The 27,989-nt window shown below is 49.5% G+C and overlaps 9 protein-coding genes across 9 annotated transcripts; 4 read left to right on the top strand and 5 right to left on the bottom strand.

The window, feature by feature from the left end:
• Positions 1 to 5,146: 5,146 nt before the first annotated feature.
• On the bottom strand, positions 5,147 to 7,785 carry EDB91DRAFT_1238923 (IMS-domain-containing protein; the record flags this gene model as incomplete). Its single annotated transcript, XM_041321782.1, has 16 exons — positions 5,147 to 5,653; positions 5,706 to 5,819; positions 5,877 to 5,938; positions 5,989 to 6,128; positions 6,178 to 6,329; positions 6,375 to 6,509; positions 6,561 to 6,575; positions 6,633 to 6,644; positions 6,692 to 6,809; positions 6,865 to 7,012; positions 7,066 to 7,135; positions 7,187 to 7,299; positions 7,351 to 7,386; positions 7,438 to 7,525; positions 7,578 to 7,647; positions 7,700 to 7,785. 16 exons carry the CDS (start codon positions 7,783 to 7,785, stop codon positions 5,147 to 5,149), a joined length of 1,866 nt encoding a protein of 621 aa, XP_041173508.1.
• Positions 7,786 to 8,113: 328 nt separating this feature from the next.
• On the bottom strand, positions 8,114 to 10,399 carry EDB91DRAFT_719924 (uncharacterized protein). Its single transcript, XM_041328193.1, has 2 exons — positions 10,165 to 10,399; positions 8,114 to 10,115 (listed from the first exon to the last, which is right to left on the bottom strand). Exon 2 carries the CDS (start codon positions 10,113 to 10,115, stop codon positions 8,157 to 8,159), a length of 1,959 nt encoding a protein of 652 aa, XP_041173507.1. The 5' UTR covers positions 10,165 to 10,399; the 3' UTR covers positions 8,114 to 8,156.
• A 456-nt stretch (positions 10,400 to 10,855) lies between these two features.
• EDB91DRAFT_719853 (APG6-domain-containing protein) lies at positions 10,856 to 13,144 on the top strand. The gene is made up of 6 exons (XM_041328192.1): positions 10,856 to 10,988; positions 11,041 to 11,825; positions 11,875 to 12,082; positions 12,131 to 12,219; positions 12,279 to 12,491; positions 12,546 to 13,144. Exons 1-6 carry the CDS (start codon positions 10,950 to 10,952, stop codon positions 12,682 to 12,684), a joined length of 1,473 nt encoding a protein of 490 aa, XP_041173506.1. The 5' UTR covers positions 10,856 to 10,949; the 3' UTR covers positions 12,685 to 13,144.
• Positions 13,145 to 13,195: 51 nt separating this feature from the next.
• EDB91DRAFT_1154116 (glutamate-cysteine ligase-domain-containing protein) lies at positions 13,196 to 16,111 on the top strand. Its single transcript, XM_041319545.1, has 14 exons — positions 13,196 to 13,435; positions 13,486 to 13,613; positions 13,665 to 13,784; positions 13,847 to 14,023; positions 14,080 to 14,219; positions 14,275 to 14,429; positions 14,482 to 14,598; positions 14,649 to 14,793; positions 14,844 to 14,956; positions 15,008 to 15,205; positions 15,255 to 15,521; positions 15,571 to 15,691; positions 15,738 to 15,858; positions 15,909 to 16,111. The coding sequence occupies exons 1-14, from the start codon at positions 13,286 to 13,288 to the stop codon at positions 15,994 to 15,996; spliced, it is 2,040 nt and encodes a 679-aa protein (XP_041173505.1). The 5' UTR covers positions 13,196 to 13,285; the 3' UTR covers positions 15,997 to 16,111.
• Positions 16,112 to 16,139: 28 nt separating this feature from the next.
• On the top strand, positions 16,140 to 16,991 carry EDB91DRAFT_719206 (epsilon subunit of F1F0-ATP synthase N-terminal domain-containing protein). The gene is made up of 4 exons (XM_041328191.1): positions 16,140 to 16,318; positions 16,372 to 16,525; positions 16,578 to 16,666; positions 16,718 to 16,991. The coding sequence occupies exons 1-4, from the start codon at positions 16,196 to 16,198 to the stop codon at positions 16,844 to 16,846; spliced, it is 495 nt and encodes a 164-aa protein (XP_041173504.1). The 5' UTR covers positions 16,140 to 16,195; the 3' UTR covers positions 16,847 to 16,991.
• Positions 16,992 to 17,135: 144 nt separating this feature from the next.
• On the top strand, positions 17,136 to 21,024 carry EDB91DRAFT_1252104 (uncharacterized protein; the record flags this gene model as incomplete). Its single annotated transcript, XM_041323463.1, has 20 exons — positions 17,136 to 17,276; positions 17,329 to 18,465; positions 18,514 to 18,623; positions 18,678 to 18,722; positions 18,775 to 19,007; positions 19,057 to 19,197; positions 19,245 to 19,266; positions 19,315 to 19,623; positions 19,674 to 19,710; positions 19,761 to 19,860; positions 19,915 to 20,002; positions 20,056 to 20,179; positions 20,227 to 20,233; positions 20,288 to 20,326; positions 20,381 to 20,397; positions 20,450 to 20,611; positions 20,663 to 20,675; positions 20,719 to 20,810; positions 20,867 to 20,913; positions 20,961 to 21,024. 20 exons carry the CDS (start codon positions 17,136 to 17,138, stop codon positions 21,022 to 21,024), a joined length of 2,928 nt encoding a protein of 975 aa, XP_041173503.1.
• Positions 21,025 to 21,640: 616 nt separating this feature from the next.
• On the bottom strand, positions 21,641 to 22,107 carry EDB91DRAFT_1227026 (uncharacterized protein; the record flags this gene model as incomplete). The annotated part of the gene is made up of 2 exons (XM_041320997.1): positions 21,966 to 22,107; positions 21,641 to 21,890 (listed from the first exon to the last, which is right to left on the bottom strand). Exons 1-2 carry the CDS (start codon positions 22,052 to 22,054, stop codon positions 21,641 to 21,643), a joined length of 339 nt encoding a protein of 112 aa, XP_041173502.1. The 5' UTR covers positions 22,055 to 22,107.
• Positions 22,108 to 22,140: 33 nt separating this feature from the next.
• Positions 22,141 to 25,781, bottom strand: EDB91DRAFT_1154072 (Golgi transport complex subunit 5-domain-containing protein). Its single transcript, XM_041319544.1, has 15 exons — positions 25,611 to 25,781; positions 25,347 to 25,555; positions 25,183 to 25,295; positions 24,854 to 25,131; positions 24,592 to 24,800; positions 24,377 to 24,536; positions 24,184 to 24,326; positions 24,050 to 24,127; positions 23,915 to 23,996; positions 23,744 to 23,864; positions 23,428 to 23,692; positions 23,208 to 23,375; positions 22,924 to 23,150; positions 22,670 to 22,870; positions 22,141 to 22,616 (listed from the first exon to the last, which is right to left on the bottom strand). The coding sequence occupies exons 1-15, from the start codon at positions 25,615 to 25,617 to the stop codon at positions 22,343 to 22,345; spliced, it is 2,535 nt and encodes an 844-aa protein (XP_041173501.1). The 5' UTR covers positions 25,618 to 25,781; the 3' UTR covers positions 22,141 to 22,342.
• Positions 25,782 to 25,801: 20 nt separating this feature from the next.
• Positions 25,802 to 27,301, bottom strand: EDB91DRAFT_719169 (uncharacterized protein). Its single transcript, XM_041328190.1, has one exon. It carries the CDS (start codon positions 27,237 to 27,239, stop codon positions 26,136 to 26,138), a length of 1,104 nt encoding a protein of 367 aa, XP_041173500.1. The 5' UTR covers positions 27,240 to 27,301; the 3' UTR covers positions 25,802 to 26,135.
• Between the last annotated feature and the right edge of the window lie 688 nt (positions 27,302 to 27,989).

The following is a 27,989-nucleotide window of genomic DNA, read 5'->3' as shown; positions in this document are numbered from 1 at the left end:
GAATCGTCCAAAAGCGCTCGAAGGTTTCCCGCAGGCACGATCCTGTTCTTCGAGTCCAGGGCCCAAGTGCCGGTCATGAAGTTGCTTCATCGACACCGAATATTGAAGTAGGTGCTCCAACTGTTTTCTGCTCTCTCTCTTCAACTTCTGGCGGTCGCACAGGTTCAGGATACCCCTTCTGGTGCGGAGCAAGATGTTGATCCGCAATCTGTGGACGCGGCACTTCGGGATGTCCATGATACTGCAGATCACAGGAATATACCTTGGGGACCTGCGAGAACTGTGGCGCCCGCAGCCCGAAGTGCACCAGCGGATCTCGACACCGCAGACAATTTCGAGGCCACGTATCTCCAATCTCTCAGGATATTCGACTCTGTGATTGCGACGATTGCAGATGTATGAGCCTTTCCTCTTGATCAGAACCGAGCTCATACTGTTCCACAGGTTCATCCATATGCAAAGATGGCGCTGGGCCTGCTTTCTCGCGCATCGAATGTATGTTTGATTTCGCTTTCATTTCTATACTTGTTCAGCAGTTATCCGTATAGATGGTTCTCACTCAAGCGGATCACGACGAAGCGGTAATTCTGCTTCTGAAAAAGTTGGGTCAAGTTTATGAGTTCATGACACAAGATGGGACACTTCGCCAAATTTCATCGATGCAGAGTATTGTTGGACGGATAGTTCAACAGACTCTCGAATGTTCCCGGTTCATAAGAGATTACGCTGAAACCAAGAACTTCTGTGAGTCACCCATAAGCTATTCCGTATTGCACATTCTGATTCCTGTATCATTATCACAGGGAAGAGACTCAAGAAAAATGTTCTTTCAGAAACAAATGTCACGATTCAACGGTATAGTGACGCGTTGGATGGGCTTATGCAACAATTTCGCGACCAAGTTGCTCGAAACATAGCTATCTATGTACATCGTACAGGTAAAGATTTGGTCATGCTTCGACTTTAACAGTCACTCATGCTCTTCAGGCGATACTCTGAACCTCAGTGGTATTGCTAATGCAGGCGGCGCTGGACGAGATACCAGGAAACAATGCCTACCGGGGACGCGCACGGAAATTCTCTCCCAGATCGCTGAATGGATCTACAGCAGTGGAGATGCTGGTTCACGTGTGCTGTGGCTATCTGGTCCTGCAGGCACGGGAAAATCAGCTATCGCTCACACAATTGCTAACTGGTTCCACGATATGGGAGGGCTTGGTTCATGTTTCTGTTTCGACCGCCACCGAGATGCCGACCGCCGTCATGAAAAGGTCTTTCCCACCATCGCGCGCGACCTGGCTGACCGTGATCCGGGGATTAGACGAGCATTGGCAGATGCGGTCCAGATTGAAAGTGCGCTCAAGAACACGGTGGATGTCGTCCAGCAGTGGCAGAAGCTTATTGTGGAACCACTAGGGAAGCTCTCAGGGTCGACTGTAGGACCTGTCGTGATTGTGATCGACGCACTGGACGAGAGCGGCAGAGTCGAGACACGGAGTGACCTTCTCCGTATTCTTGCCGGTAAACTTCAGAACCTGAATGCTCCCCAAATCACTGAACTCCCCACCAACTTCCGGTTTATCGTTACTTCGCGCCCGCTACGCGACATTGATGACGAGTTCGGCGGTGCTCCGCATATTCAACGAATGTCCATGGATGAAATTCCGCCAGAAATTGCGGAGCGCGACATCTATGCTTACGTATCGAAGAAGCTGGAAGGGCTCTCGGATTTTGGGATCCGAGAGTTTGCAGCCCTCGCTGAGAAAGCCGACGGACTTTTCGAGTGGGCACGTATTGCTTGCGAGTTCATCAAAGTCCCCCCTGCTGGTTTCTCTCGAATGGATTCCTTCAATGCCGTAGTGTCCCGCGATCCTGCCAAGCGGGAGAACTTGTTGTATGATATGTATCACTTCATTTTGGCAGAGACCTTGCGGAAGGATAAATGTTCAAATGCCACGCTTCAGCAAACGCAGCTAGCGAGGTTTCGTTCCGTGATGGCACAAATCCTTGGCGCAGCTGAGCCCCTCTCTTTAGAGTCCCTAAATGCCATGCGGAGCCATTTCCCAGACCAAAACGAGCATTACAAAGTGGATGTTGTTGTTGAATACATGGGATCTCTCCTCAGTGGCACCACCAACTCATCTACTCCCATCCGACCTCTTCACGCATCCTTTCGTGATTTTCTGACGAACCACTCATACAGTGGGGAATTTTTTGTGGACCTGTCGAACGTGCAACGGGACCTTGCTTTTGCGTCACTTGGTGTGATGGAACATGAACTTTCCTTCAATATCTGTAATTTACAGTCTTCGTATCTGCCTAATTGCGAAGACCCCGAGCTGCCAGAACGGGTACAAAGATGCATCCCCCCACATCTATCCTATTCCTGTCGATCTTGGGCTGCACATGTACGGACAACGGGCTTCGATACGGAACTTGCAAAAGAAATAAAATTATTCCTCCACCACGAGCGTCTGCTCTTCTGGCTCGAGTTACTCGGCCTTATCGACGCGCTCAGTGGTGCAGTTGCCGCACTTCTGCTCATTGACAAGTGGATGAAGGTGAGCACATGGTTACTGAGCGCCAGAAAAAGTGCTCACGCGCAACCACAGGGTCACTCAGGATTCCAAGATATCTCGTCGACTGCAATGGACGTGCGGAAATTTATTCAAATCTTTGGTGGCATCATTTTACACAGCACACCACATCTGTATGTATCAGCACTGCCGTTCTCGCCTGTCAATTCTGCGCTATCTACAAAAAATTCTGCGCGGTTTCCAAATTCTCTTCGTTTGGCATGTGGACGTGACATGAACTGGCCGACTGTTCAGGCTGTGCTCAGGGGGCACACTGATACGGTTAATTCAGTCTCACTCTCGCAGGATGGGACTCGCATTGTGACTGGTTCGGATGATAACACTATCCGGCTGTGGGATGCAACGACGGGGCAACCAGTTGGTGAGCCCTTGCGGGGACACACTGATTCGGTTAATTCTGTCTCGTTCTCGCCGGATGGGACTCGCATTGTCACTGGCTCTTGGGATCACACTGTCAGACTGTGGGATGCATCCACGGGGCAGCCAGTTGGTGAGCCCTTTCGGGGGCACGCAGGTTCGGTTTACTCGGTCTCGTTCTCGCCGAATGGGACTCGCATCGTGTCTGGTTCAAGGGATATGACTGTCCGGCTGTGGGATACAGCGACGGGCCAGCCAGTCGGCGAGCCATTAGAAGGGCACACTCATTGGGTCAACTCAGTCTTGTTTTCACCAGATGGTACTCGCATCATGTCTGGTTCCGGGGATATGACCGTCCGGCTGTGGGATGCAGTAACGGGGCAGCCACTCAGTGAGCCCTTGCAGGGGCATACTGGCACAGTTACATCAGTCTCATTCTCACCCGATGGAACTCGCATTGTGACTGGTTCATATGATAATACCGTCCGACTCTGGGATGCAGCAACGGGGCAGCCAGTTGGTGAGCCCTGGTGGGGCCACACTGGTCGGGTTATGTCAGTCTCATTCTCGCCGGACGGGACCCGTATTGCGTCTGGTTCTTCGGATAACAGTGTCCGACTGTGGGATGCAGCAACGGGGCAGCCAGTTGGTGAGCCCTTGCAAAGGCACACTCATTGGGTTAACTCAGTCTCGTTCTCGCCGGATGGGACTCGCATCGTGACCGGTTCTTCAGATAAGACTGTTGTGCTGTGGGATGCAGCGACGGAACAGCCGGTCAGTGAGCCTTTGGAAGGGCACACTGGTACAGTGACATCAGTCTCGTTCTCGCCGGATGGAACTTGCATCGTGACCAGTTCGGATGATAACACTATCCGGCTGTGGGATCTATCCACTGGTCAGCCAATTGGTGAGCCATTGCGGGGGCACACTCGTCAAGTTATGTCGGTCATGTTCTCGCCGGATGGTACTCGCATTGTGTCTGGTTCGAGTGTAATGACTATCCGGCTATGGGATGCATCCACGGGGCAGCCAGTTAGTGAACCCTTGCGGGGGCATGCTGGTCCAGTCTACTCAGTCTCGTTCTCGCCGGATGGGACTCGCATCGTGTCTGGTTCAAGGGATATGACTGTCCGGCTGTGGGATGCAGCGACAGGCCAGCCAGTCGGTGAACCCTTGCGGGGGCACACTCGTTGGGTTTACTCAGCCTCGTTCTCACCAGATGGTACTCGCATCGTGTCTGGTTCGTGGGATAAGACTGTCCGGCTGTGGGATACAGTGACGGGCCAGCCAGTCGGTGAGCCCTTGCAAGGGCACACTCATTGGGTCAACTCAGTCTTGTTTTCGCCGGATGGAACTCGCATCGCATCTGGTTCTTGGGATAAGACTGTCTGGCTGTGGGATGCAGCCACGGGACAACCACTCGGTGAGCCCTTGCAGGGGCACACTGGTACGGTTACATCAGTCTCATTCTCACCCGACGGAACTCGCATCGTGACTGGTTCAGATGATCACACTGTCCAAGTGTGGAGTGCGGTGACAGGGCAGCCAGTCGGTGAGCCCTTGCGTGGGCACACTGATTCTGTTGAATCAGTCTCGTTTTCGCCAGATGGTACTTGTATTGTGTCTGGTTCGCGGGATAGGACCGTCCGGGTCTGGTATGCAGCAATTGGGAAGGCATTCCAGGATTGTGCCGATAAAGATTGTTCAGCACCCTCCTCCTGTGACAGTCGCACCACACATCCGACAGATGCCACCCCTACCAAGATACCCAACACCGCGTGTGACTTCATTTCCATCTCATCAAATTCGTCACACGTGCTGTACAACGCTGAGGGCACCTCCCATGATGACTGCAGATTGATATCCTTTTCGCTGGGAGATGATGGATGGATGTTGGGACCCAGTCATCGGCTCCTATTCTGGGTACCACCCGCTTCACGAGAGACATTTTCTTATAGTCCTTGGACTATGTTAGTGATACCCAGAGGAGGTCCAGAACTGGATTTGAGCCACATGGCTCATGGACAACACTGGTGGAATTGTCGAGATAAGTGAGTGTTCAAGTTCCATCATATTATGTATTATATGTGACACTCCACTGACATCCTTGCCAGCCCGTTTTGAGCCACATGGCGCATTGACAACTCTGGCGAAATTGGCGAGATGTCTTAGTTCCTACTTTCGAGCTTCCGCTACCGTTTCCCCTTCGGCCAAGAAAGTACGAGATCCTTCGGTTCCTTCACAGCGCTCTGTGCCTCAGTCTGGGCTTCCATAATGACATCTCTGCTCAGACAGAAGTCAATATGTGCGTTTAGCCCTTTGTTGTCCGTGTCCAGCAACTTCCCGCAAATAGGGCACTCTTGATGCCGGGCATGATCCCCTTGTCTGGCGCTCATTGGCTTCGACGTGGTTGCCGGGAACGGTGAATTACTTGGTATTGTCCGAGAAGGCCCTGGAGCTGACACTGGTGGTCGTAGTCGTCGTTCATGGTTTGTAGGGTTTACATCATGAGAGATATGATTCTGCTCCTCATCGTCGGGAGCATCGAGATCCCGTCCTTCTACGTTTTCTTCTTCTTCATAGAACCCTGGCATCGATTCATAGTCTTCTCCAGCCTCGTCTTGATCATCGTTACAATCCTCCGTGTCGCTTGCAAGTCTCGGTCTCTTTCTTGGCGATGAATTTGTAGATTCAAAAAACTGTAACAACTTGTTATTGACATTGTTGACGGTGGAACATAATAAAGCATACCCTCTTGATACCTCCTGCCGGTTCTGGGGCATTCAGGTCTTTCAGCTTGGTGACTCGCAAGCCAATTAGTCGGAGGGTGAGGGGCAGTTCAGGCAGTAATAATTCTTTGCCGATCTGATGTACCTCGATGTGAGTCTGGTGGACGGGAGTTCCGAGACGTCCTTCACTCACTGCAAAAAGGTCTTCCTTCTTCGAACTCACCCAACGGTCAAATGACTTTGCTCGCGTAAAGACTGCGGGACATGAGGTGATATGTCTGAATGTTGTGCAGATAGTGGCCTACCTTGGAACGTGTCCAACTTATACTTGAGTGTCACCGTTTTCCCAGTCCAGCCTCTTCTGACCATATCGTGTTCAAGTTCTTCCGCCACCTCTTCCAGTTTCCTCAGGATCTGTATCTTATTACTCAAAGCGTGAAAGGTCCTGAATAGTTATTGAAACACGACGCTGACGAGAGCAACATGACACATGCCTTTCTGCACCGATGCTTTTCCGTTCCTCTCGTTGGATGGGTTGTACAACATTAGATGCGACGCCGAGATATGTTCTCAATAGAAATACCAGGCCAAACTGCTTGTCCATTAACTGCAGCGTCGCTCTATGCTTGAAGATATCACCACAATTCTATGCGGAATCAGTGAAATTTGATACGGCATCGTGAGCACTGACCTTGATGCCTATGGCCTCAAGAAGGCGCTCGTTGACACGTCCTACCCCGGGCACCTTGCGGATTGAAAGATCGTGCATGAAAGCTTTGATAGAAGTGCGGTCGAACGGCAGATGGTATTGACCATTCGGCTTGTTCTGTAGCGGACGTCAGCGTCGAATCACCTAATTTCGCGACATTCATAGAACCTTGTCTGAGCATATCTAAGCGGCATAAAGGTTCAATCAGGAAGACAACCAAAACACATTTATCCAAGTGACCTTTGCTAGCATCTGAGGACCGTAAGCTACGGCTTCGTTGGGGAAAGACAAACACGCACCTTGTTCGGAGCAATCCCAGCGCTCACTGTCAAGGATGTCTCCCTGAAGACGGTGTCACGAATTTCTTGCACACAGGTATCTGCATCCATCATGTGTCCCTCGCAATATTCCGTGATGCTGAGTAGATAGACAATGAATACCGACACGCTCAAAAACGGTTGCCACGACACACTTCAAGTATCCTTCATCACATCCGGCTGCAAGCATAGTAGGGTCGTATCTCTCGAAGATGTCCATGACTTTATCAGACATTTCTGAATAACGTTCAAAATTAGATCTCAGGAGAATAAGCTCGGGGTAGAGCTTCTTGGCAACAAATGCTAAAAGGACATGATGAGAATGGTGTAACGGGACACAGGAAACGTAGACGGACTTGCCATCCCGGAGCGCACGCCGTATTTGCGCGCATCGTAGGAAGCAGTAGAAATTACCCCACCTCCAACCTAAGGAAATGCGATTCACGATAAAGCATCGATATGACTTTGCAAGCTCACGGCAAATGGCTTCCCTTGCAGCGATGGGTCATCAAGGAGTTCGACGCTGCAGTAGAAAGCATCCATGTCAACATGCACCACAATTTGGCTCAAATCGCGTTGTGATTCGAGTTCTTCGAGCTATAATGAGGCTTGCCTCAATGCGCTCCCTGAGTTGTAATTGCTGCTCACGAGGTGATCAATGTTTCTCTCAATTGGACCTGGAAAAGCGTTGAATCCAACTTTAGCTTGAGGCCGACTGATTCACGCACGTAAGTTGACGCCCTGCAGGGCTTCGTCACGTTGCTTCAGGATCTTGTTAATACGTTCTGATAGTTCCTTGTCTTTGCGCTTCTCATTCTATGGATCTTTCTGAGTGATATAGTGGGTGGCTTGAGCAGCGTGGGCTTGCCTCATAGAACTTGGAACCCTTGGACGCCTCAGCAATAATGCGATTGATTGCGGTCTGGTCATGAGCGAGGCTACAAGCTGTCAAACGTGTCGAGGTGCAAGTATTATTAGGAGGTGACAAACCCGGCTTTGGTAGAGGATGGACCAGCCAATCGTTTGAGTAAACTGGCAGAGTCTTGAGAGGGTTCTGGTGGTCTTTCTGGTTCCATAGATAATTGAGTCGGGGGAACAGACAACCTCGCGTTCACCTTGTGGTTCTACTAGTAGAAGTTCCAGTAAGAATGCTACCACTGACCGTTCGTGTCTTCGTTGCAGTGGCTGTGTAGCTCCTGAGAGCCGTTCAACAAAACGTAACTGTTACCACATGTTATCGATTGATCTTCTGCTCAGCACTCAGCACTCAGGATTGTTCCTTGTCTACCACTGCTTATTATGACACGAGACCATACAATATCGAACACAGTAGCTCAGAGTAGCCCATTTGTAGCACTATAAAAATCAATAAACGACCTAAATACTGCATGCCAAGCCCGCTCCGATAACTTTCCACTCATCCAGAACAAGCGAAATTACATATGGTTCATATTCGATCTTTCCTTTTCACCCTTCTCATGATGACACATGCGAGTGCGGTGTCCCAGTTTTGCGGTTGATCTTTCGATTCTACTGTGGGTGTAGGAGGCGGGACGGGTGTGGGCGGACAGGTATGCGCCAAAGAGCTTTGCTCCAATAACCCCATCGAGGTGTACGAAGTAGAGACGAACAACTTTAAGAAAGCAGACTCTTGCTGCTGGTTATGAGGAAATGGGAAATTCAGAGGCGGAATACCACTGCCCATGCAGCCTATTTCAAGATAGCTGCGCTTCCGCAGTGGGGGCATAGGGTACGATGGCTGAGGGTGGTATAGCAACTGGATGTCAACTCCATTGGAGTCCATATAAGCCAGATACGGCCAGAGATCCGTATCTGAGTGATTGTGGAGGACTACGGCGTAGCGTGCTCCCTCACTGTGCGATATTGCTGCCGTTCCATCGACGAACAGGTTTGGGCCAACACGTCGCTGGGTGTGGGGGTCAACCCGGAAAATTTCCATCCCCAGTGATTCGTGAAACGGTTTAGCCGGATTGGTTCGGTGGAGGTGCATGTGGAAGCGTGCGGCTTCGCTGAGGATGACGCCAGATCTGGACCTATCTTTCTCGATGCGTATAAGTGGGTGGGCAGTGGCAGGAACGAGGTGATCAAGATTTTGGACCCGTACGTCTCGAGTGTGAACACCAACCGACATGTCCGCCTCAGCAGAAGTCTCGACTTGCACGATATTCAAGCCTTCCTTTACAGGGATTCCGTCCAGTTCTTCTTCTGAATTCTTGCTGCGCCCAAAGAGGCGCCTGAAAAGAGAAGAGCATGTTCTCTTGACGTAAACTCGGAAAGGGGTGCGGCTGTTCCATCGAGTAATGCGTGCCCATGAACCCCGACCGCCAGGTTTGTTCATGCTCTTGCGCCTAGCAAGTGACCACGTAGGGTAAACTTCATACACGCGGAAGTTATCGAGTAACGGATTGGTGGAGCCAGAGCGATTGTGCTCGTGAAGGCTGAATTCGGTGCCCTCAACAACGCCATGCATGGCCCCCATTTCCAGACGAAGGCGGTCTTTTTCGCCGTTAACGGGAACAAGGGAGGCGTCGGCAACAAAGGGGACACCATTGAAGATAACTCGGTCCTTGCGTTGGCCAACGCAGACTGGGTGTTGATGAATGTGGGCCAAGCCCTTCGTAAGATGCTCTGATAAATCGGAAGATTTCATCTGATGAAGAGGGAGTGCGTCCTTGACAGCCAGAAGTTCCGAGGTGAACTTTCCTCCTTCCTTCCACTCCAATGCCTTCTCACCCGGCCGGCAGGCGGCAAGGAGGACGTGACTCTGACAGTCGTCCTGGAAGAATCCGAATTCTCCTCTAAACTTCTGCCCAACAGCGCCTTGCCACAAGCCCAAAAATAGATCTTCGGGCGTGGCTTTAGAGGTGGGCGTGTAGCGGACGAAACGGCGGTCTCTAGTGCTTGAGCCAAGTTGTGCATTTGGAAAACAGCAGTCGAGAATGAGGGTGATGTTGTCACCTTTGATGAGGCTGAGCTCTGCCAGCATCGCGAAAAGGGAGCGGTCAGATATGCCTGCTACACGTCCTTCTGGTCCTTTTGTGTCGTGGTCGTACGGACACAAGACCTGCACGCTGAGAAGCTTACCCTCACACCAGTCTGGTGGTGCGCGCAGGGTGCTTCCATGACCAGCAAAATATACAATCAACGCGTCGCCTTGTGATATAGCAGGATTGTTAACAAGGTGACTCATGAATGTATCTTCAATACGATGTTTCGTGGCTTCTTGGTTGAGGAGAAGCGCGATGTTTTCTTTGGGTACTTGGAGATCTTGCATGAGCCATTGTTTCATGCGTTGCGCATCGTGGGCGCACGCTTCAAGGTTCCAGATTCTTCCGGATTTGTAATCGTCGATACCAATTAACAGAGCAAATACACGAGAAGTCATCTAGGAACGGTTAGGAGATGAGTACCCTCGAAATGGGGGCATCACTCACCTCTCGACGAATTGACGATGCGGGGGAACTGAATTATAAACGATAGCAGCAAGCGATAGCTTAAGTACCATTTATACATAGTACATCAGGCTAGCGTGTCTTTGAAATATGTGTGCAGCGCGTAAAACACGCGCTCATTGACGCGGAAGAGTTACCGCTAAACCAAGGAACGGGCATCAAACACAGTGGCATGCGGAGTCGCATCACCTTCGGACATGATCAATGTGAAATGGAACATACCTGAGTCTTACCTGGCCAAACCAAACATTTATTCTTCTCCTTGTGCTGGAGCAATCTGAGTAGAAGGAGAAGTGTCACCGGACCATCGAATCGGCTCCTGAGAATGCAAGATAATAATATGACTACGCCGCGTCAGGAATCAGGAACTTCTATTTCGTGAAGATGAGGTGGAAAGACGCGTGTTTGCCGTAACTCTTCGTCATTTACAACGCGTTTTTTCATTGAACTGACTACCGCAGCTGGTTCGAGGGTATATTCCGTAGTTTTAACTCATGTTGGGAAATTTGGGAGAGTACATGATTCTTAGCACGATCGTTTGCGGCGTGCATATTCCAGGAGCGGTCGTGGGTGGTGAAACTCATGTGGACCGAGGCCTTGGACTGGTCCACAAAAATTATGTAATACATCAGTCTATGAGTCCGTGGAACATACCCTTTGCGTAGTCTTCTCTTGTGAACTTTATACAAGTTTTCATAACTTTCAACGTATTGACATCTGGACTGCCGTGGAACAATAGGATCATTCACTTGATCCATCATATCACGATGAGCTACGTATGCCAACAATGCAAAGAGCCACTGCAGGTGACAATCATTCTTGCAACGCAAGGACCTCAGGCTAACCGATAGGTAACAGCTCGACGCATCGCTGGTAGATCTTGCACCCTCTGCGTATGACATGATCGTTGCCTCTTTGCCTTCTGTGCCGCCCCCGCGTGCGCGCTATATGACGGAAGCCGAAAAAATAACACAACTTCCATCCCCATCTGCTAGCAAAGCAGCATGGCAGCAGGCCACACCGTCAGAAAAATCGAGGGCATCACCTCCCCTTTCTGCTCGAGCTCAGGGGAAGCAGCCACAGCGAAACTTCCCAGCACCGAATGAGTCCTTTGTGCTCCTGCAGGAGAGCATGATACGCAGCATCCCTTCCCCGATCCCTGGGCCTGCAATGCCTAAGAAGTCTTCTTCCGCAAACCAAAAGAGCTTCCCAGCCAAAAACACTCATCAACCACCTGCACACCAGCAACCTGAGCCAGACCATCCGAATCCAACACCTATCTCACACCACCTACGCTCCACTATGAGGCTTTTTAATGTACTTTCTACCCGGTCTGACATTGATCACCCTTTGTGCGCGGAATGCACACAAATTGTTCTTACATCACTTCAAAGGCAGCTTGATGAGACAAAGAAAGAGCGTGATGGTTATATCGCATTCGAGAAGGAGGTTCGGAAGGAAAGAGAACGAGAGAGCTTGGATCTCAGTAGACAAGATGCAGAGAAAAAGATCGAAAGACTCAAAGCCGACGAACGGGCCGCTATTGAACAACTGCGCCTTGCCGACAGGGAGAGGGAGCAACTTGATGAGGAGCTCAAGTTGTTGGGGGCGGAGGAGAGAGCTCTGGAAGAAGAAGAGGCCGAGTAAGTTGGTTCTTGGGCTCCTCTGATTGCATATTAATTTCCGTTGTAGATTTTGGCGATCGCACAATGAGCACCTCCTAGTCTCGGCTGAACAAGCCTCACGTTTAGCGTCACTGCGGGCTGCATATGCTGCAGATTATGCCACTCTCGAGAAGCTCGAACGCACAAACGTTTACAACGACGCGTTTTGCATTGGTCATGATGGTGTCTTTGGAACGATCAATGGCCTCCGGCTTGGGCGGGTTCCCGGAGTTCCGGTAGGTTAGCCTTTCTCATGATGACCTCTGATTCCTAACAATGTGCAGGTGGAATGGCCCGAAATTAATGCGGCATGGGGTCAAACCCTTCTGTTGCTATACACAATTGCGCGTAAGCTTGACTACACATTTGAGAAGTAAGCCAGATTTTGATCTCACTGTATATGTATATATACGTACTGATGATCTTTTACAGCTACCGCCTGATACCGATGGGCTCATTCTCCCGCATTGAAAGAACTGTAGGTGACAAAGCGACATACGAACTATACGGGTCAGGAGATCTCCACCTCGGCCGCCTGCTACATAACCGTCGGTTTGACTTTGCTATGGTAGCATTCCTAGAGTGCTTGAAGCAACTCATCGATTCCGTCAAGTCTCAAGATCCTACGGTTGAATTTCCCCACCAGTGCGTGAGCATCTTCTAAATTCGTACTACGTTACCCTGACCGTTCGGGGACAGAATTATTAAAGATAAGATAGGAGAAGCGTCCGTTAAACTTCAGTTCAGTCAAGAAGAGGCGTGGACTCGTGCGCTAAGACATGTTCTGCTTGCGCTGAAGATTGTCTTGAAGTGGACAACCAATGGCGGCAACGGCTAAAGAGAGTCAACTGCATCGTTTTCCTGTGACTGCATACATAGATTAGCCACGCAGGGATGACCGATAGTGTGAATATCTCCTGTGAATATCCTCCTTTTGGAACATTGTGGATAAGGAGGGACAAGGTGATTTTGAATATCATACATCACCTGACCCCTGACCCACAACAAGGTAGGTGCGCGTGAGATATGGGCGTCTGTTGGCACGCTCTTATTGCCTTCCTAAAAATAAAAACGCGGGCGACTCGATGAAAAGTTCGGATGAACTCCCTTTCAATGAATTTCTAGCGGATTGCTGCGACGCGCGTTGTCGTCCTGCGTCATCCCAACTTAGTGCTCAGGGTGAGTCAGGGTGGTACCTGAAGCTTTGAAATTTGCTTTACAATACTTGATATGCCATAATGATAACCGATGATAACGGGGGACTGCATTCCTATGTAACCTTACAAATCGTTATCACGGGCTGATTGGTAAGGGTGTCATGTTAGCTCTTTGAATTTCAGCTTGTGAGTTATTTGTATGTCCTGGTAAAGGCGTCTTTTGCCCCGTTCTCATATACTTACCACAAGCAAGCTTGTGCGAACAATCCGCCACCTTACGCCATGGGCCTCCTGTATCTCGGAACACCTCTAACTTGGGATGAAACGAAGCAGTACGCAGACCATGTTCGGGAACATGGCATCACCCAGTTTCTCCATACCTGGAATCGGGTTAAGGACAGATGCGGCGATGAGTTGCTATGGGGGGACGAGGTAAGTAACCAGTCCTGGCAGTTTTGCCCGCTTGACATGTAGAATGAAAGGTGGAATACATGGTCGTTACCTTTGACGATGAGGAGAAGAACGCAAAGCTCTCCCTCCGCCAAACGGAGATCCTCACAAAGCTTAGTAAGGTTGTAGGCGACCTCACTGACGACGATACGCCTGCCCTGTGAGTAACTAGATCCTCAGGGGATGACGCCGTAATGAAGTTATCCCGCAGCATGACTGTTCCGACTTTTCACCCAGAGTATGGAAGATACATGCTCGAATCGACCCCCGGCTCTCCATACACGGGCTCCATCCCAGACTTGCTATCTGTCGAGACAAACATGCGCTACAGGTAATGTCGCGCTTCAATGTCTTCGGGTATACGGCCCGGTATTGAACCTTGCCTTAAACCAGACGTACACTCGCGAGAAAGCACCTGAAAGCTAATGAAATCCCATTCACCTTCACGTCTTTCCCTCGCCTGGGAACGCACGGCGTCTTCACAGAACCTCATTTTTCGCCGGACGATGCCAAGTCTAGTCACAGCCTATTTTTGCCGGAGGAGATCACGAACCCTCACGCACGTTTCCCGTCAGTCCATGGATTTATTTGTTATACAGGTATAGAACTTATCCAAATTTATCTAGTACCCTTACTGCAAATATCCGCAGTAGACGGAACTCCAAGGTAGCAATCAACCTTCCCTTATTCATTGACGAAAAAACACCTCGGCCATTTGTCGACCCCACTATACCATGGCAACGTTCGATATACCCAGAGGACCCAGGTGAGTGCAATTCCCTCCCCATGTACTGGAATATGTTTAATTTGTTGGTGAAAAGAGGCGAAGAACGGTGCGGCATTGATCGATCATATTTATATGGACGCAATGGGCTTCGGAATGGGATGTTGCTGTTTGCAGCTCACTTTCCAGAGCTGCAATGTAGATGAAGCAAGGCGCATGTATGACGCTCTTATCCCTGTTGGACCAATAATGGTGCGTAGGTGCTTTAGCGAGGCAACTTTAGGTGTACTAAGATGTTCTGGAGCTTGCTTTGACAGCAGCTAGTCCCGCATGGAGAGGTTACCTTGCTGATGTCGATTGCCGTTGGAACGTCATCGCTGGCAGCGTCGATGATCGCACACCAGAAGAACGCGGTTTGAAAGTTAGTATACTTCTGGTTCCTGTATCATGGTTTCTAAACGAGTATCCTAGCCCTCGACAGACAACCACGTAATTCCTAAATCCCGTTATGACAGTGTTGACCTCTATATCTCGAACAATTGGATCAACAAGCCCGAATATAACGACGCACCTGTACCTTATAATGAGGGTATCTTCAAACGTCTTCGTAGTGACGGCGAGTATGATGCCTTCGTGGCTTTGTCACAACTGACTTTCTGGACTCAGGCATAGACGAGCTGCTTGCGAAGCATATATCACATTTATTTATTCGAGATCCTCTCGTTATTTTCTCGGAAACCATTCATCAGGATGACAGTGCTAGCAATGACCACTTCGAGGTGACATCACTCTTATCTTCCTTTTTTCTGCTGTTCTGAACTTGTTGGTAGAATATTCAATCCACCAACTGGCAGACTCTTAGATTCAAACCACCCCCACCAGACTCTCAGATCGGCTGGCGTGTAGAGTTTCGTAGCATGGAAGTGCAAATGACAGACTTTGAGAATGCTGCATTTGCCGTCTTCATTGTCCTTCTTTCCCGCGCCATCCTAGCATTCAACCTAAATTTCTATATACCTATTTCCAAGGTTCGTACTGGTATTTATCGTTAATGTCATTTGACTGATACTGTGGTAGGTTGACCAGAATATGGAGCGTGCACAGAGGAGAGACGCGGCTCGTTTTGGCAAGTTTTATTTCCGGAAGAGTGTTCTCCCTCCAGGGCATATCTCGCCTACCATTAGTACCCCCTCGTCCTCTGGATCATCTTCGCCTATAACTTCCGCGAAGGAGACAAAGCTTCGCAATTGCTTCCCCCCTGTTCCTCGACCATCGTGTGTGGAAGATGGACCAATCGACGATGAATATGAGGAGATGACTGTAGAAGAAATTTTTGCCGGAAAGGTAGTTATGCATCCTTTGCCTGCAGCTTCCAAAGTTGACTCTTTCTCAGGGATCAAAGTTCCCTGGTCTGCTTGGCCTCGTGGAGGCTTATACCGACACCTTAGATATCGACGAGGGCGACAAACTACAAATAAACAAATACCTCGACCTTATCCGTAGACGTGCAACAGGCATGCTTATCATTTCTTTCCAAATATGTGCTTACATCAGTTTTAGGCTCCTTACAGACGCCAGCAACTTGGATTCGTAATTTCGTGCGCTCTCACCCAAGTTATAAATACGACTCTGTCGTGAGCCAGGAAATCAACTACGATCTCCTGGTTGCTGTGGACGAGATGTAAGTGATTTACATGATACGTTTGGTAGGATTCTAATTTGTTGTAACAGTGAGCGTGGAGTGCGACGTGTCCCTGAGTTGTTACCAGAAGATTACATGCCGAGCAACGGGTACCATTCCAAGCCTAGCAGTCGTTGATATGTGGTGTCTGTGACATCTACATTGTTCCTCTTGATTTGTCGTCAAAGTCTTAGATATTAGAAGCTGTAACTTGTGTATGAGTTGGAATGTCACGTCACATTTATCGCAGTCACGTGATCATGAACCGGCTTTGTCCGAGCAAAGACATTTCGTTCCTCACTTCATCTTTCGGTCACGTCCACAAAATACTTTGACCATGTCTGTCTTGCGTCTGCTCTCGTCTGCAGCTCGACGTGCTCCATCAACGTTTGCCCAGCAACGACGAGGATATGCTGAAGTAGCTGATAAAATCAGCCTTTCCCTGGTCCTTCCTCACCAGGTGCGTCCGCTGTAACTCCTCCCATTCATTCCGAATTGAAAGATATTGTGCAGGCTATCTTCACCTCCAAAGATGTTGTCCAGGTGAATGTTGCCGCTGCGACCGGTGACATGGGTATCCTCGCAAACCATGTTCCCTCCATCGAGGCCCTGCGTCCCGGTATGATTGAGGTTATTGAGTCAGGAAACGCTTCCAAGAAGTGGTTTGGTGTGTTGAAATTTGGTAGTATTCAACGAATGATATTAATGCACACCGCCAGCGTCCGGGGGCTTCGCAACTGTACATCCCGGTAACAAACTGACCATAAACGTCATAGAGGCTGCGCCTCTCGAGTCATTCTCTTCTGAGGTAAGTTCTGTTCTTGCACGCGTCGTTTTGCTCTGAAGTTTGTCCTCTCAGGCTGTTCGTGCAAACTTGCAAGAGGCGCTGAAAGTTGCTGCTGGGAACGGATCCGAGGAGGACAAAATGGAAGCACGGATAGAGGCTGATGTGTATGAGGCTCTACAACATGCTTTGGGGTCGAAGTAAATATGATTGTGATTCCAGTCACCGAGCATTCGACCGTTAGAGTATTACTTATTCCATTGCTTTTCGGTGTTCCGTGAGCCTCACTTCATGTGTCGCGACTTCTTTGATCAGGCCTGAAAGTCCGGGTATTGCCGTGACTCTTCTAGCGAGAGCGCTAGTCATGTTGCGTAATACGTGGGCGCGCTTGGGGAACATGTGCGCTGCTTCCATTCAAGGTTTCCTTGCGAGGCATATCACCAACCACTGGCAGGCGCAGCGGACTTGTTGAGGGCAGAGCAAGACGTGTGCTATGGAGCTGCCAGTTACCTGGGATGACCCCTCCTTGCTTACACATGAACTTCTGTTATCTTACTGCTATTTATACTCGTGTTCAACTCGTGGAAACACCAAAGCCGTTATCAACAGCTTCGTGGAGGAGGCACAAGGCAACGTATGTCGCATACACCAGTCTAACACTCAACCTGACAACTTGGCCATACTAGTCACAAGCCCTTGCCGTAGTGGAAGCATGGCTCCGCTTGGTATTTCTGGACGGGACAGAAACCCTAGGTCTTTCCGCCAATGATCCAAAGATGCTGGCCATTTTCTTTGAATTTTGTTGTCTTTTACAAGCAAAGAACCGTCCAGCCGAGTACCTTTCACGGAAGAAACGCGAACTCTTGGGTAGTCGCGCTACGCAAGTCACGCGATCGGGCCGCGGCGGGCACAACGCGTTGGCGCGTGGACGGGGAGTTAATGACAGCCGCGGTCGTGGTAGTAGTCGTGGTCGTGGTGGCGGTCGTGGTGGCGGTCGTAGCCGCAGCAGAGACCAGGAGCGTCCAAATCCGACACGTTCAAGCGTTACCGAGGCATCACCAGGACATTCCTGCACATCTGAAGTGCCTCACGCGAATGAGGCTCCAGATGCTAAACGCATGCGCGAAAGTACGGGTGACATTTCTTCACAAATTGCGATTGATCTACCGAATTTCCCGCAATTGCCCAGGCGGGACGATCGTTTAGATGATGTGCCTTCATTGCGCGTCTGCCAAATACCAGAAGCGATCCACCCAGGATTGGTCAGTAGCTTGCCGAGTGATGTTGAAAATGCTGCCCATGCAGAGCAAAGTATACCAGTCCTTGCTAACGGTGACCTGTCCCAAAACCACGGTCAGGAGGATAGTGACCTACACTTTCACGATTCATATCGCTGTGTGGCCTCACCTTCCGAACCAATGCTTGCAATTGCACTTCCACCATCCACGCGGTCTCTTCGCCCATTGCCACGCAAGGTGGCGACAAAACATATTTTACCAAGACATGAACAAAAAATTACCTATGCTAGACCACCGGAACAAGCGCTCAACCAGGAAGGCGTCGATCGCCTACTGACGGATATTGGTAGGAACGCCTCGTTAATGCACTCCCAGATATCTTCGGTGGCTATGGAGGACTGGGCTCAGGACAACGATCAAAATGATGTCGCGGACGACGATGAGATTGCAGACGTCCATGATGCACCCTCGATTAACGATGCTTTGCCCCTGCTGTCGAGCTGTAAGGAGGTGGCCGACGTTAGTGCGCCGGGGATACAACCACGGAAACCTCCTCTGCCGGCAAGACCTCTAATTTGGGCTGAGGTATGTGCTACACTATGTGAGCATACAGCATCCTTACCCGGCATGTAGTCTCGCCAAGAAGTTTGCGAATCATTCGAACACTTCCGAAGCTACCAGGGCGGTGTTTATTCTTCGAAGGATATCGTCAAAGGCTATCTTTTGGGTGGATCACCTGCAAGGTTTGCTCACTTCCATCACTATTATACAAGATAACGCTAACGAAATGAGGTCAGCCGTGATATCTTTCATTGTGAAGGAAGATTGATTATTTCCCATGGGTTAGTCCATGACACGTCGCTCCCACCTGGTGTCTGATCCGTGGACATGCAGCGGAGGTAAATCTGAGAGCATCCTGGACTACCGGGTTGGTCCTGCTCGTTTTCAACAGGCGCAGGATCAAGAAGTTACGGACAAGTCTGTTCGTGCTCTACTCAGGAGCTACACAGACAAACGACCTTTGGTTCTTCTAGCCGATGATAAGTACGCTCTGTTCCCTTTTGACCTCAGCGCCTCAGGCTGCACGTATGTCGTCCTTGGGTCATATTGGATATCTCACGCATGGGGTATGACACACCCAGTTTACCTTTCTGAGTCGCTGAGCTCGCGCTGCAGCTGAGTATCAACCCACATCCAGTGGTTGCAGGAGGGTCGTCCGCTGGAAGTTTGCCTTCCAGTGGTGCGAAGGACAAGGCAATCCATGGTGGACGACATCCAAGAATGGTGATATGGACATGCTTCCCGATGCAATGAGAGGTGGGTCACTAAGATTCTTTCATTCGACACTTCTCAACTTCGAGTAGACTGTCAGTCTTCGAACGACGAGTGGGCCAACATTTTCCATGTCTTCCACCATATCTGATCACCTTTCAGACAAGAGCTGTCCCCGCCAAATTCAGCCTCAGAGGTGGCATGCGACAAATGTTCTCAGAAGAGTCCTGTTGTTTATTCACAGGGATGGATGTGTCTAAACCCTTCCTGCCCCTCCTTTTGGAGTCTAGGAGGACGGGAGCCCGAGCAGCTTGATTATGACACCACATTTCTCCGTCCCATCGCAACGGTATTTACCAATCTTCCAGAGCTTCGCCCTGCGAAGCTGGCTGATACCATGGATTCCATCACCACTTCGTATGCATTTAGCAAGGGCTGGCACTGCGATAAGTGCGGACGCCTTTCGACTCGGTAAGCCTGGCCTTGTAGATATATTGTGCCACTCTCACACAAGTTTCAAGGTTCAAATGGGAACATTGGGAGTGCTCTAATTGTCATGTACGTGCCATCCCCTCATTATATGGCTTCCCTTGAAGCATTTCCCACAGTCGATTTACAAAGTGCCTGGAAGACTGCGGGTGGCAAAAGAGTTTTGGCACCAGCGACCATCATCAGATTTTCTACACTCGCACGTTAGAAAACAATCAGGTCTGCGGTGCCATTGTCATACACTTTTCCCTCACCTTCATGTAAAAACTGCAGGGATCATCGCTCGTCGGCCACAGCCATTCGAATTGGGCGATGGAGGAGGATTCACAAATTACCTCACCTTCATTCTCCCTGATGAGAGGTAAGGGCCGTCCTAGTCCGCTATGCCCTTATATTGATGTCGAAGTCATGCAGAGGAATGATTCATCTCATATTGGGCACTCCATTGGCAAACAAACAGGCGGATGAGATATTTCGACAGTATCAAGATCAAGCTGACAAGGGAGAATTACTTCTTAGAAGATACCCACTCAGGACTGTGAGCAACTTCCCTTGACGTACAAACTCTTTCTAAAATCCATCCAGCATAAGCGTACGGACTAAAGATTCTAGAATGATGCTAGTGATCACTCACGCTTTATTGCAGTTCGCGGAGCTTTCCTTACTAACTATTTTTCCCAAAATTGTGAGAGCACATATTTTTATTGTATATTCCTGCGCTGAGCATTTTGGCATGCAGCGGGTGAACCGTATCAGGTCATTATATTCTGCATCTGCTATAATAGTAAAATGCTCAGGAATGAAATAGTATGTTGGTGGAACAGGAAATACCGTGCCTTTCGACAAGGCGCCATCATCCGTGCGTGGTGCCCTCGCTTTGATCAAAGAAAGATCTCGCCTGGCTCTTCAAAAAGATATACCATTTAATGAGATCCTTAGTGCTGCCTACATGGAACGGCAGAAGATGTCTGTAAGTTGTCGGATATAGCTGTCGCGTGGTCGTGCATTGACGGTACATCAGTTCCACAGCGACAGTGAGCGGGGGATTAGGTCCTGTCGTAGCTTCCCTTTCTCTAGGTTCCGCGGCATTCATGCATTTTCGTCCCCGTGCTACAGCAAAGGAGGCAAAGCACCTATCGTCAAACGCGCTGACACTGATCCTCCGGCACGTAAGTCATGTCGCTAGAAGTGCGGTTATCCTAGACCTGAAATTTTAAATTTTCAGGGAGACGTGCTGATCATGGAAGGCGATGGTATTCAAAAGTATTACGAGTAAGTTATCAAGTCACACGGGAGCGATCGTGGCTGAAAGTGTCCAGGCATACTGTCATACCCATGAATTTTCGCATCGCTGCCACCGCTCGTTGCATTGGAACAGCATGATCAATGCCGCGTGCAACAAGTGATGTTTGCTTTCTCTCTATGTGAAGTGCTATGCTATCGTTCTATATTGCTTCTGCCATCCCGCTCTCCTTGGCCGTTCTTCATACAATAATTAAATTTAATATACTAGTCGCATTCATCAAGTGTGCGATGGCATCGTGATACTCTCAGAGACAATCAATATCTCTATCATGTCGTCCATTGCTGCAACAGGCGCAAGATACATTCAAGTATATGTCCATGAACATAAAAACAGCGCGCAATGTGCACATGACCGCCGAACCCCACCGAATGACAACATGAGCATGCAGTAGAGCAATGTGCCATCGACTACTCACATCATGACATCGGGATACATAACTTGGCGCCTACGCATACTTCACACTGGATATGTCGTGGGTGGTATCTCTCCCATCGCCCCAAGCGCCGCCTGCAGCCCGACGACATCCAGATCTCGTGCAGGAGTGACATTCAGTGCCTTAAGCACGATCGACGCGTCTACATCTAGTGGCGATGTGTAGGGTGGGGGCTCGGGGATTGGGAGGCTCGGCTATGACATATTAGCACGTATAACAAGAGAATTTTCCGTCAACGTATCGATGCAGCACCTCACGATTCAGCTAAAGCAGATGCACAACGTGCACTGGACACGACCCACCTCAGACTTCGCCAACCACCCGATGACCCACACCCATGCTTTACGTTCGCGCATCCAGTTATAGTCAACACTTGGATCAAGCGTTCCGCCCCATTTCTCAGTAGAAAGTACCGCATCGGGATCGATTACGAGGGACACGTCTACCAGAAGTCCATGGGAGGAACATGAGAGGAGCACGAGCGCGGTAGAATGGTCATACGTGAGCATCCTGCAGTAAGTGTGAGTAGAGCGTTTTTGTACACGTGATTAATAGAGAACGAGGAAGATGACAAAATGGACCTACCGCCCTGCAACACGAAGCTTCCGCCCCACATCGTCATCAGTGATGCAGTCCAGCATCATCACTGTTGCGGGTTCTAGTTGGTTTGGCATGGCTTCGTTACCACTTATCGGTATGTCGATCAGTTGCCGCTAAGTCAGTGAGTTAGAATGTTCAATGACGACTCTATGGGAACAGGGTGAAAACCAAATTGGGCGTGTTGTTTGGCAACACCTTGTGATCCTAACGTGTGCAAACAAGGACCAACAACTTATCCTACATACATCACCACCAACTTCCGCGAGACAGGGATACCATCAAAGTTCACATGCAAATATCTAGGAGAAGGCGTCCCTCGTCCCAGCCAAGTTACAAACAAAGCATTATACTATACACTTGCCTCACTCGCCTCTCGCCTGCCTCAGTACCCTCCTCGCAAGCTCCACATATTCCTCTCCCTCCTTCCCAACCAGCGCAGCCTCAACTAATCCCCACGCCTCCTCTTCTCTATGTTCTTCCACCCACCGCACATACTCCGCTTCCTGCCATCCATGCATTATGTGCGGCAGCGGCAGCGGAGACCGTACGAGAATATGGTGCAGCACTACGAGCGGAGGCAGGTTAGAGGCGTGCGTAGGAACTGCAAGCGAAGGTGTGTCAAGGAAGAGGAGGGGTCTGTTATGAGTGTGTGTGAGCGTGTATCAGTTGGTATGAGGAATAGAACCAACCGCATTGCTCTGAGCATTTTGTACTCCTCCCCCGCTACCTCGAGGCCACGCTTGCTTGAAGGCCCGAGGAACGCACCCAGCGCAAATTCGAGCTCCGTCATGTCTGTCGTGAGTTGCAGCTTCCCACTCTCCCCCAACGGCTTCGCGATACTGGCATGGAGCACAAAGATTCGGATGACGTACTTCACGATCGAGAGCACCCTATGTTTTCTATTTAGCACGACAGGTCGACAGCGAATGTCTGAAGGGCATACCAGGATTGCGTTACTTCGCTCGTAAAATTAATGAAGACCTGCGTCTTGACGAAGTTGAGTTTATCAGCGAGGTCTTTCATGTACAAGCTTGGCCCTGCCATGCCCGCCATCGGGTCCATGGTCTTCTGCAGGTCAACCCTATGAAGTCTTGAGACGATGGAAGCGAGCTCCCTTCGTATCGCCATCAGAAGCGGGTCGACGATGCCATCGTAAGTGGTGTGCAGTTTCTGTGCAACAGAGTGACTTCAAGATTCGATGTTCTGCATATTTCGGAAAATAAATACCTTTACACTGGGTCTTACAAGTGCAGCTGCGCTCTCTGAGTATTCTTCTGCTACCTTCTCCAGCTTCGTCCAGCAATGATACAGGCACGTTGCGACCTGACCGTTTAAAATCTGTTGTGGGGTAGCTATCGGCCCAAGAAGCGCAACCGCTGAGCGATCTGAGGAAATCTAGACATAATGCATGAGTCAAGGAGCAACTATTTGGAGCCAAAGAACTCACTAGACTCTCGGCCCTCATTGTCGCACCATCGAGAGCCGTGGCAATGTTTCTCGCCACCGCAAGAATCAACAAAGGATCAAACCTAGCAGAATCGAGCTCATTCATCACCGCTCGCGCGATTGTGACTCCTTCGTTGGCGCCTGGAGGTGAGCGTGAGCCACCAGCGAAAGCCTGGGAAATGGCTTCATTCAAGCGGGTTGTCGAACGAGAGAGGTAGAGAGCCTCAAAAGTGGAGAGTGCGTGGAGGACGAGGACAGTTTCTGGTCTGAAAAAAATGATGTATACCATATACAATTAGGATAAGGTGGAGACCTACGACTGCTGTGATTGTGTGTAGACTGTGTCGGTATGCACTGCGATTTTGGCAAAGAATTCGTGGAAAAGGCGCAAGAATTTGGGGTAACCAGAGCTAAGAGTTTGTTGAAGAAAGGTTGATCCTAGCCATAATAGTTCAGTGATGTGCATGGCATTAACGACTCAGACAAACCTTTGGCAGCATCACGAGCATACTTCTCAAGGGAGCGTCCTAGTGATGTCCAGAATATTGAGCTAGGTTTGTTCTCTAGAACCTTCAAGGAAGTATTGGATACGGGTTCGATGGATTGATGTTCATGTAAGTTACCTTCATCACATCGTCAAGGAATGATCGTTGAGTGACCGGGTCCTTCTTCAATTTCAGGACCTTCTCGAGAGTGTATACCTAAGACGATTGACAGTAAGCCGAGATAACATCGAACAGACGCTCAAAGTTGCCACCTTAATACAGCATGATGCCATCTCCTCAATAAGAGACTCGAGGCGGGCCCAAAGCGCAGCTGTCCATTGTGGTGCGGTGATGTTCGTTGGTTCTGTTCGTACACGCGACTTATATAAGAGACCTTGAGAGGATGGCGCACTTTCTGAATGATAACGACATTAGTAAACGAAGAACAACCGTGGTACGACATACCTCTCGAAACAACTTCCTTCGAAATGCGTGAGAGATCGAATGCTGTTCGTATCCGTTCCTCTACGGCGTCACAAAGGTCTCTTGATAGGCCCTGTACGAGCATCGGGAGTGCACCTAAGTTGTACGCTGTTTGTAGCGAGGATGCCAACAGTGATTGATCCTCAACATCACTAAAGTTAAATCGAGGATTTACGTTGGAATGCAGCATGACACACCAAAGTGGAAAGACCAGTTCTGATCATTGATTGCATCTCATGTGTGACCTTATATTGCGCTTCTTCGATGAATGGTATATGTACCGCCGCTGCTTTCACAGATCGGAGGGAGACCAAAGAATCCATTGCTGGGGAAATCCTATCGTCAGCTTCTGATGAGTCTTTCCCTGGGGTATCTCCAGTGTCTTCAGGTCCATCCAGCAAGGCACCTTGATACGAGTAAACAATCAAGAGCTGTTTGTAAGCTAATGCCCAAGCGAACCTAGCTCTGCAATTGTCAATGCCGCCTTAGCAATGGTGCGTTCCTTGTCATCCTGCTGATCTGCGGACAGGCCTTCTGAATCATTACGCTTTTGCTTCTTCTCAGTAGCACTCTGCTTGTCAAACGCAGCAAGCTCGGACATCTGAGTCTCCAGACGTCGCGAGAGGACAACAAAACGTGAGATACGTCGCAGCGCATCAGAGGCTTGACGAATACGCTGAAGCCTTGTTGCATTGGTTTCCAAATTTTGGTACGGAACACGAATTTTCTGGCGAAGTCTGATTAGGTCACGTCAAGTTACGACGTAACGATAGGACCTAGCTACGTACTTCTCCAAAGAGGCATCAACGTCGTCCAAGCCACGTCGAACTGAAGTCAGTGATCCAGAGAGGTTATTAACGCCTGCTGCTCGCTGAAGTAGCTCTTCGTGGTGGGTAGTAACCTGCAGTCAATGTATGATCACGCAGCTCCATACGATGGTATAACTTCATACCAAGTTCTTGATTTGCTTGCTCACATCCTCGATGCTCAAGTCCAACTTAGATATCGCGACTGATATGTCCTCTTTTGCTGATTCTAATGCTGCACCCGTTCGAGGCTTTGCATACTGCGTTTGGTGAACTTGCGGATACGGCTCGCCAGCAAGAATCGCGTTGGCGTAGTCATTAGCATCAAAGTCGGAAATGGTGAATAGGGAGTAGTCTAAATATTGCGGTAGTAGGTTGAGATAATGCAAGTTGCAAAGGGAAGTACTTACCCGTCATCGAGACATTGATCAAGACGAGTGTGTCCTCTGTAATTTCTTGATTGTCGGATGCTCACGTGGACGAACACGTGTTAACTTTTATTACTACGCGCTGCCAGACTCTGGCTGCTGTGTGACGTTGAGTTCCAGCTGACGAGGTATCCTTTTCGGCGTCACCATAAGGAGATTTTCATGAACTTCAAACACTCGACCCGGTGTGCGGTACTTGTAGTGATGGGTTGTATTACGTCTTCCGTCGGTGGTGCACTGGTGCTTGGTGCTTGATGATCCTCACAACCAAAACGACTACAATGCACTGAGATATTGGGTAGAGAGCTTGCTCTTTTGTCTCCAAGAGTCAAGCACCCAGCTGCCTTACAAAACAACATGTATAACGGATGGTAGTACATCAACGTCACCTCGATCGCCTCCCAATAGCAAACAGCCTTCTGCCTGCGGTCTACGTATTGTGTAGTTAGATACATCGGATCAGGACACTAACATGTGTCAAATGTATTCTAATTTCGCGGCATAGTCCTATAGCGTCGTAATGTTCAGCAACAATTCAGTCACCACACTTGTCAACCGATGGTCACCACCCTGTCTTAGCTGACTGAAAGTCTGCCTGATGGAAGAAACTAAATCATCTGTGCGAACGACTATGCCCTCGTGTAAGCGGTCCATAGTAAAAGCACTAAGGTGCTCGACCGTCTCATTGCTTGCGGTTTGTCGAACTATCAAAGAATGCCAGGCTTTTTGGACAAGTATTCGGCAAGAAGTAGCATTCGGGAGGTCGAGTGGATGGTCCGATAATCCTTGCATGACTTGCAAGTTTGCAATAATGTAGAGTGCGAGGTGTTCGGACAGCAGGGGATCGTCAGGATATGGGAACGTGTTGGCGATAGTAAGATGAGCGCTATGGTGTCCATGATCGAGGATGTGAGTGCTCCATGCTTGGCTTTTGGCCCAAGAATATAATATTTGCAGATAAAGCAGGTGTTGCCGCGGTGATTCGCTCGTGGTGAGAGTGGAGTGAAGAGCGGCAGAAAATCCTGACAACAAATGGGGTGGCATATAACTGTCACCAGATAGAGCGATGACTTTTCTACAGGAATGAGCAGCACGAAGAGCGGCATCCTGAAGAGTTGTCGGCCTTTTTAAAGCCAAAGAGGACACTATGACATCAACCATTGCAGGGATCCTGACTTGGTTGAACTTGACGACGTGAGGCAACTGGCTCAGTGCCAACATAGCGTCAGTCACAGCTGCGTCATCAGTATTGTGGTAATGTATGATGTAGTCGATGATCCAACTACAATCAGTGGTTTCTTGAATCGATAACCGATGTAGGACCAGCGTGGCGGCAGGGGCTCTCTCACCCTGGTTAACAAAGCCATCACCGGCCACGATAACGCTGAAGTGTAGAATGGTACGAGCGTCGTCCCAGATCGCGTCTTGAGCATCTTGGCTCTGTCCCGCAATCTTGACCAAGACATTACACCATTCGAGTCCCCACTCCGCAAGACAGCGATATTTTGCAATTTGACGGTACTCTTCCAATTCAAGGACCACTCCTAATGGTCCGAGCAGTTTTAGCACGACTCCGGACTGTTCGCGAGACTCTCGATCAACTTGTTTCATATGCTCTAGCAAGATACCAAGTGAGTTGGTGGAGCTTTGTATCGTCGATTGTCAGCAAGTGTATATGCTTGGCGGGAACTGAACCAACCTCTTGGTGACCTTCAAAAGCGCATCCCGCTCAGCGAATTGACCAAGGAGCATACTGCTAGCCATAAAGCAATTGGCGAGTACATTGTTGGGAGGAAGTGGATGCACGAGAATTCTTGCGATGGCATCCAGGGTTCGGTCACGCCAAAAGGAGGAGTGGCGTGAATCGTTGAGGCGATGAAGGAGCGGATGCGACATCCAGCAAAGAAAAGTTTCTGGTACGTCGGGTTGATGAAGACGTGTTGGAGCACCAGAATCCCCATCCAAGACCACCTCGACCACGAGGTAGCAAATGAATGATATCTCATGATCGCCGTGATGCACCCATATGAGTTTACGGATGTCCCGTTCGCGGCCAGCGACCGGGAATGGAGAGTCTGTAGAATTTAGGAAAGACTTCCTCTCGATGTACAAATGCAAGAACGCCTTTCCGCATGCGATTGCACTTTCCCGTCTAGGTGAAATGAGCATCAGCTGCTCGTGGTGAGTGTTTTCGAAGCAACTAAGAAAAGTGTCGAAAAGTTGCAGAAGAAGAGTGGATATATCAAGCTCAGGTGGCCATTCCACCTCAGGAACAAAGCTGGCCGCAGTTGTAATGACATCTGGGTCGCTGGATGATTCGATGATCCACTTGATACACGGTGCATCTGTTTGCTGTGCAAT

Source organism: Suillus paluster, assembly GCF_016628075.1.
Source record: "Suillus paluster strain FC165 chromosome Unknown EDB91scaffold_63, whole genome shotgun sequence".
NCBI lineage: Eukaryota > Fungi > Basidiomycota > Agaricomycetes > Boletales > Suillaceae > Suillus > Suillus paluster.
This window is presented reverse-complemented; position numbering and strand designations above follow the sequence as displayed.

Excerpts from the sequence above, each read along its gene's own strand:
- EDB91DRAFT_719924 (XM_041328193.1), bottom strand. The coding sequence starts at position 10,115 with ATGACTTCTCGTGTATTTGCTCTGTTAATTGGTATCGACGATTACAAA.
- EDB91DRAFT_719853 (XM_041328192.1), top strand. The coding sequence starts at position 10,950 with ATGAGCTACGTATGCCAACAATGCAAAGAGCCACTGCAG. Across the intron at positions 11,826-11,874 it reads CTGGAAGAAGAAGAGGCCGA|ATTTTGGCGATCGCACAATG; the intron begins GTAAGTTGGTTC and ends TTTCCGTTGTAG. Across the intron at positions 12,492-12,545 it reads ACGGTTGAATTTCCCCACCA|AATTATTAAAGATAAGATAG; the intron begins GTGCGTGAGCAT and ends GTTCGGGGACAG.
- EDB91DRAFT_1154116 (XM_041319545.1), top strand. The coding sequence starts at position 13,286 with ATGGGCCTCCTGTATCTCGGAACACCTCTAACTTGGGATGAAACGAAG. Across the intron at positions 13,785-13,846 it reads GAGACAAACATGCGCTACAG|ACGTACACTCGCGAGAAAGC; the intron begins GTAATGTCGCGC and ends GCCTTAAACCAG. Across the intron at positions 15,859-15,908 it reads CTGGTTGCTGTGGACGAGAT|TGAGCGTGGAGTGCGACGTG; the intron begins GTAAGTGATTTA and ends TTGTTGTAACAG.
- EDB91DRAFT_719206 (XM_041328191.1), top strand. The coding sequence starts at position 16,196 with ATGTCTGTCTTGCGTCTGCTCTCGTCTGCAGCTCGACGTGCTCCATCA. Across the intron at positions 16,319-16,371 it reads CCCTGGTCCTTCCTCACCAG|GCTATCTTCACCTCCAAAGA; the intron begins GTGCGTCCGCTG and ends GATATTGTGCAG. Across the intron at positions 16,526-16,577 it reads CGCTTCCAAGAAGTGGTTTG|CGTCCGGGGGCTTCGCAACT; the intron begins GTGTGTTGAAAT and ends GCACACCGCCAG.
- EDB91DRAFT_1154072 (XM_041319544.1), bottom strand. Across the intron at positions 24,327-24,376 it reads GAAGGAAGTTGTTTCGAGAG|AAAGTGCGCCATCCTCTCAA; the intron begins GTATGTCGTACC and ends GTTATCATTCAG. Across the intron at positions 23,693-23,743 it reads TACACACAATCACAGCAGTC|ACCAGAAACTGTCCTCGTCC; the intron begins GTAGGTCTCCAC and ends CATTTTTTTCAG.
- EDB91DRAFT_719169 (XM_041328190.1), bottom strand. The coding sequence starts at position 27,239 with ATGAAACAAGTTGATCGAGAGTCTCGCGAACAGTCCGGAGTCGTGCTA.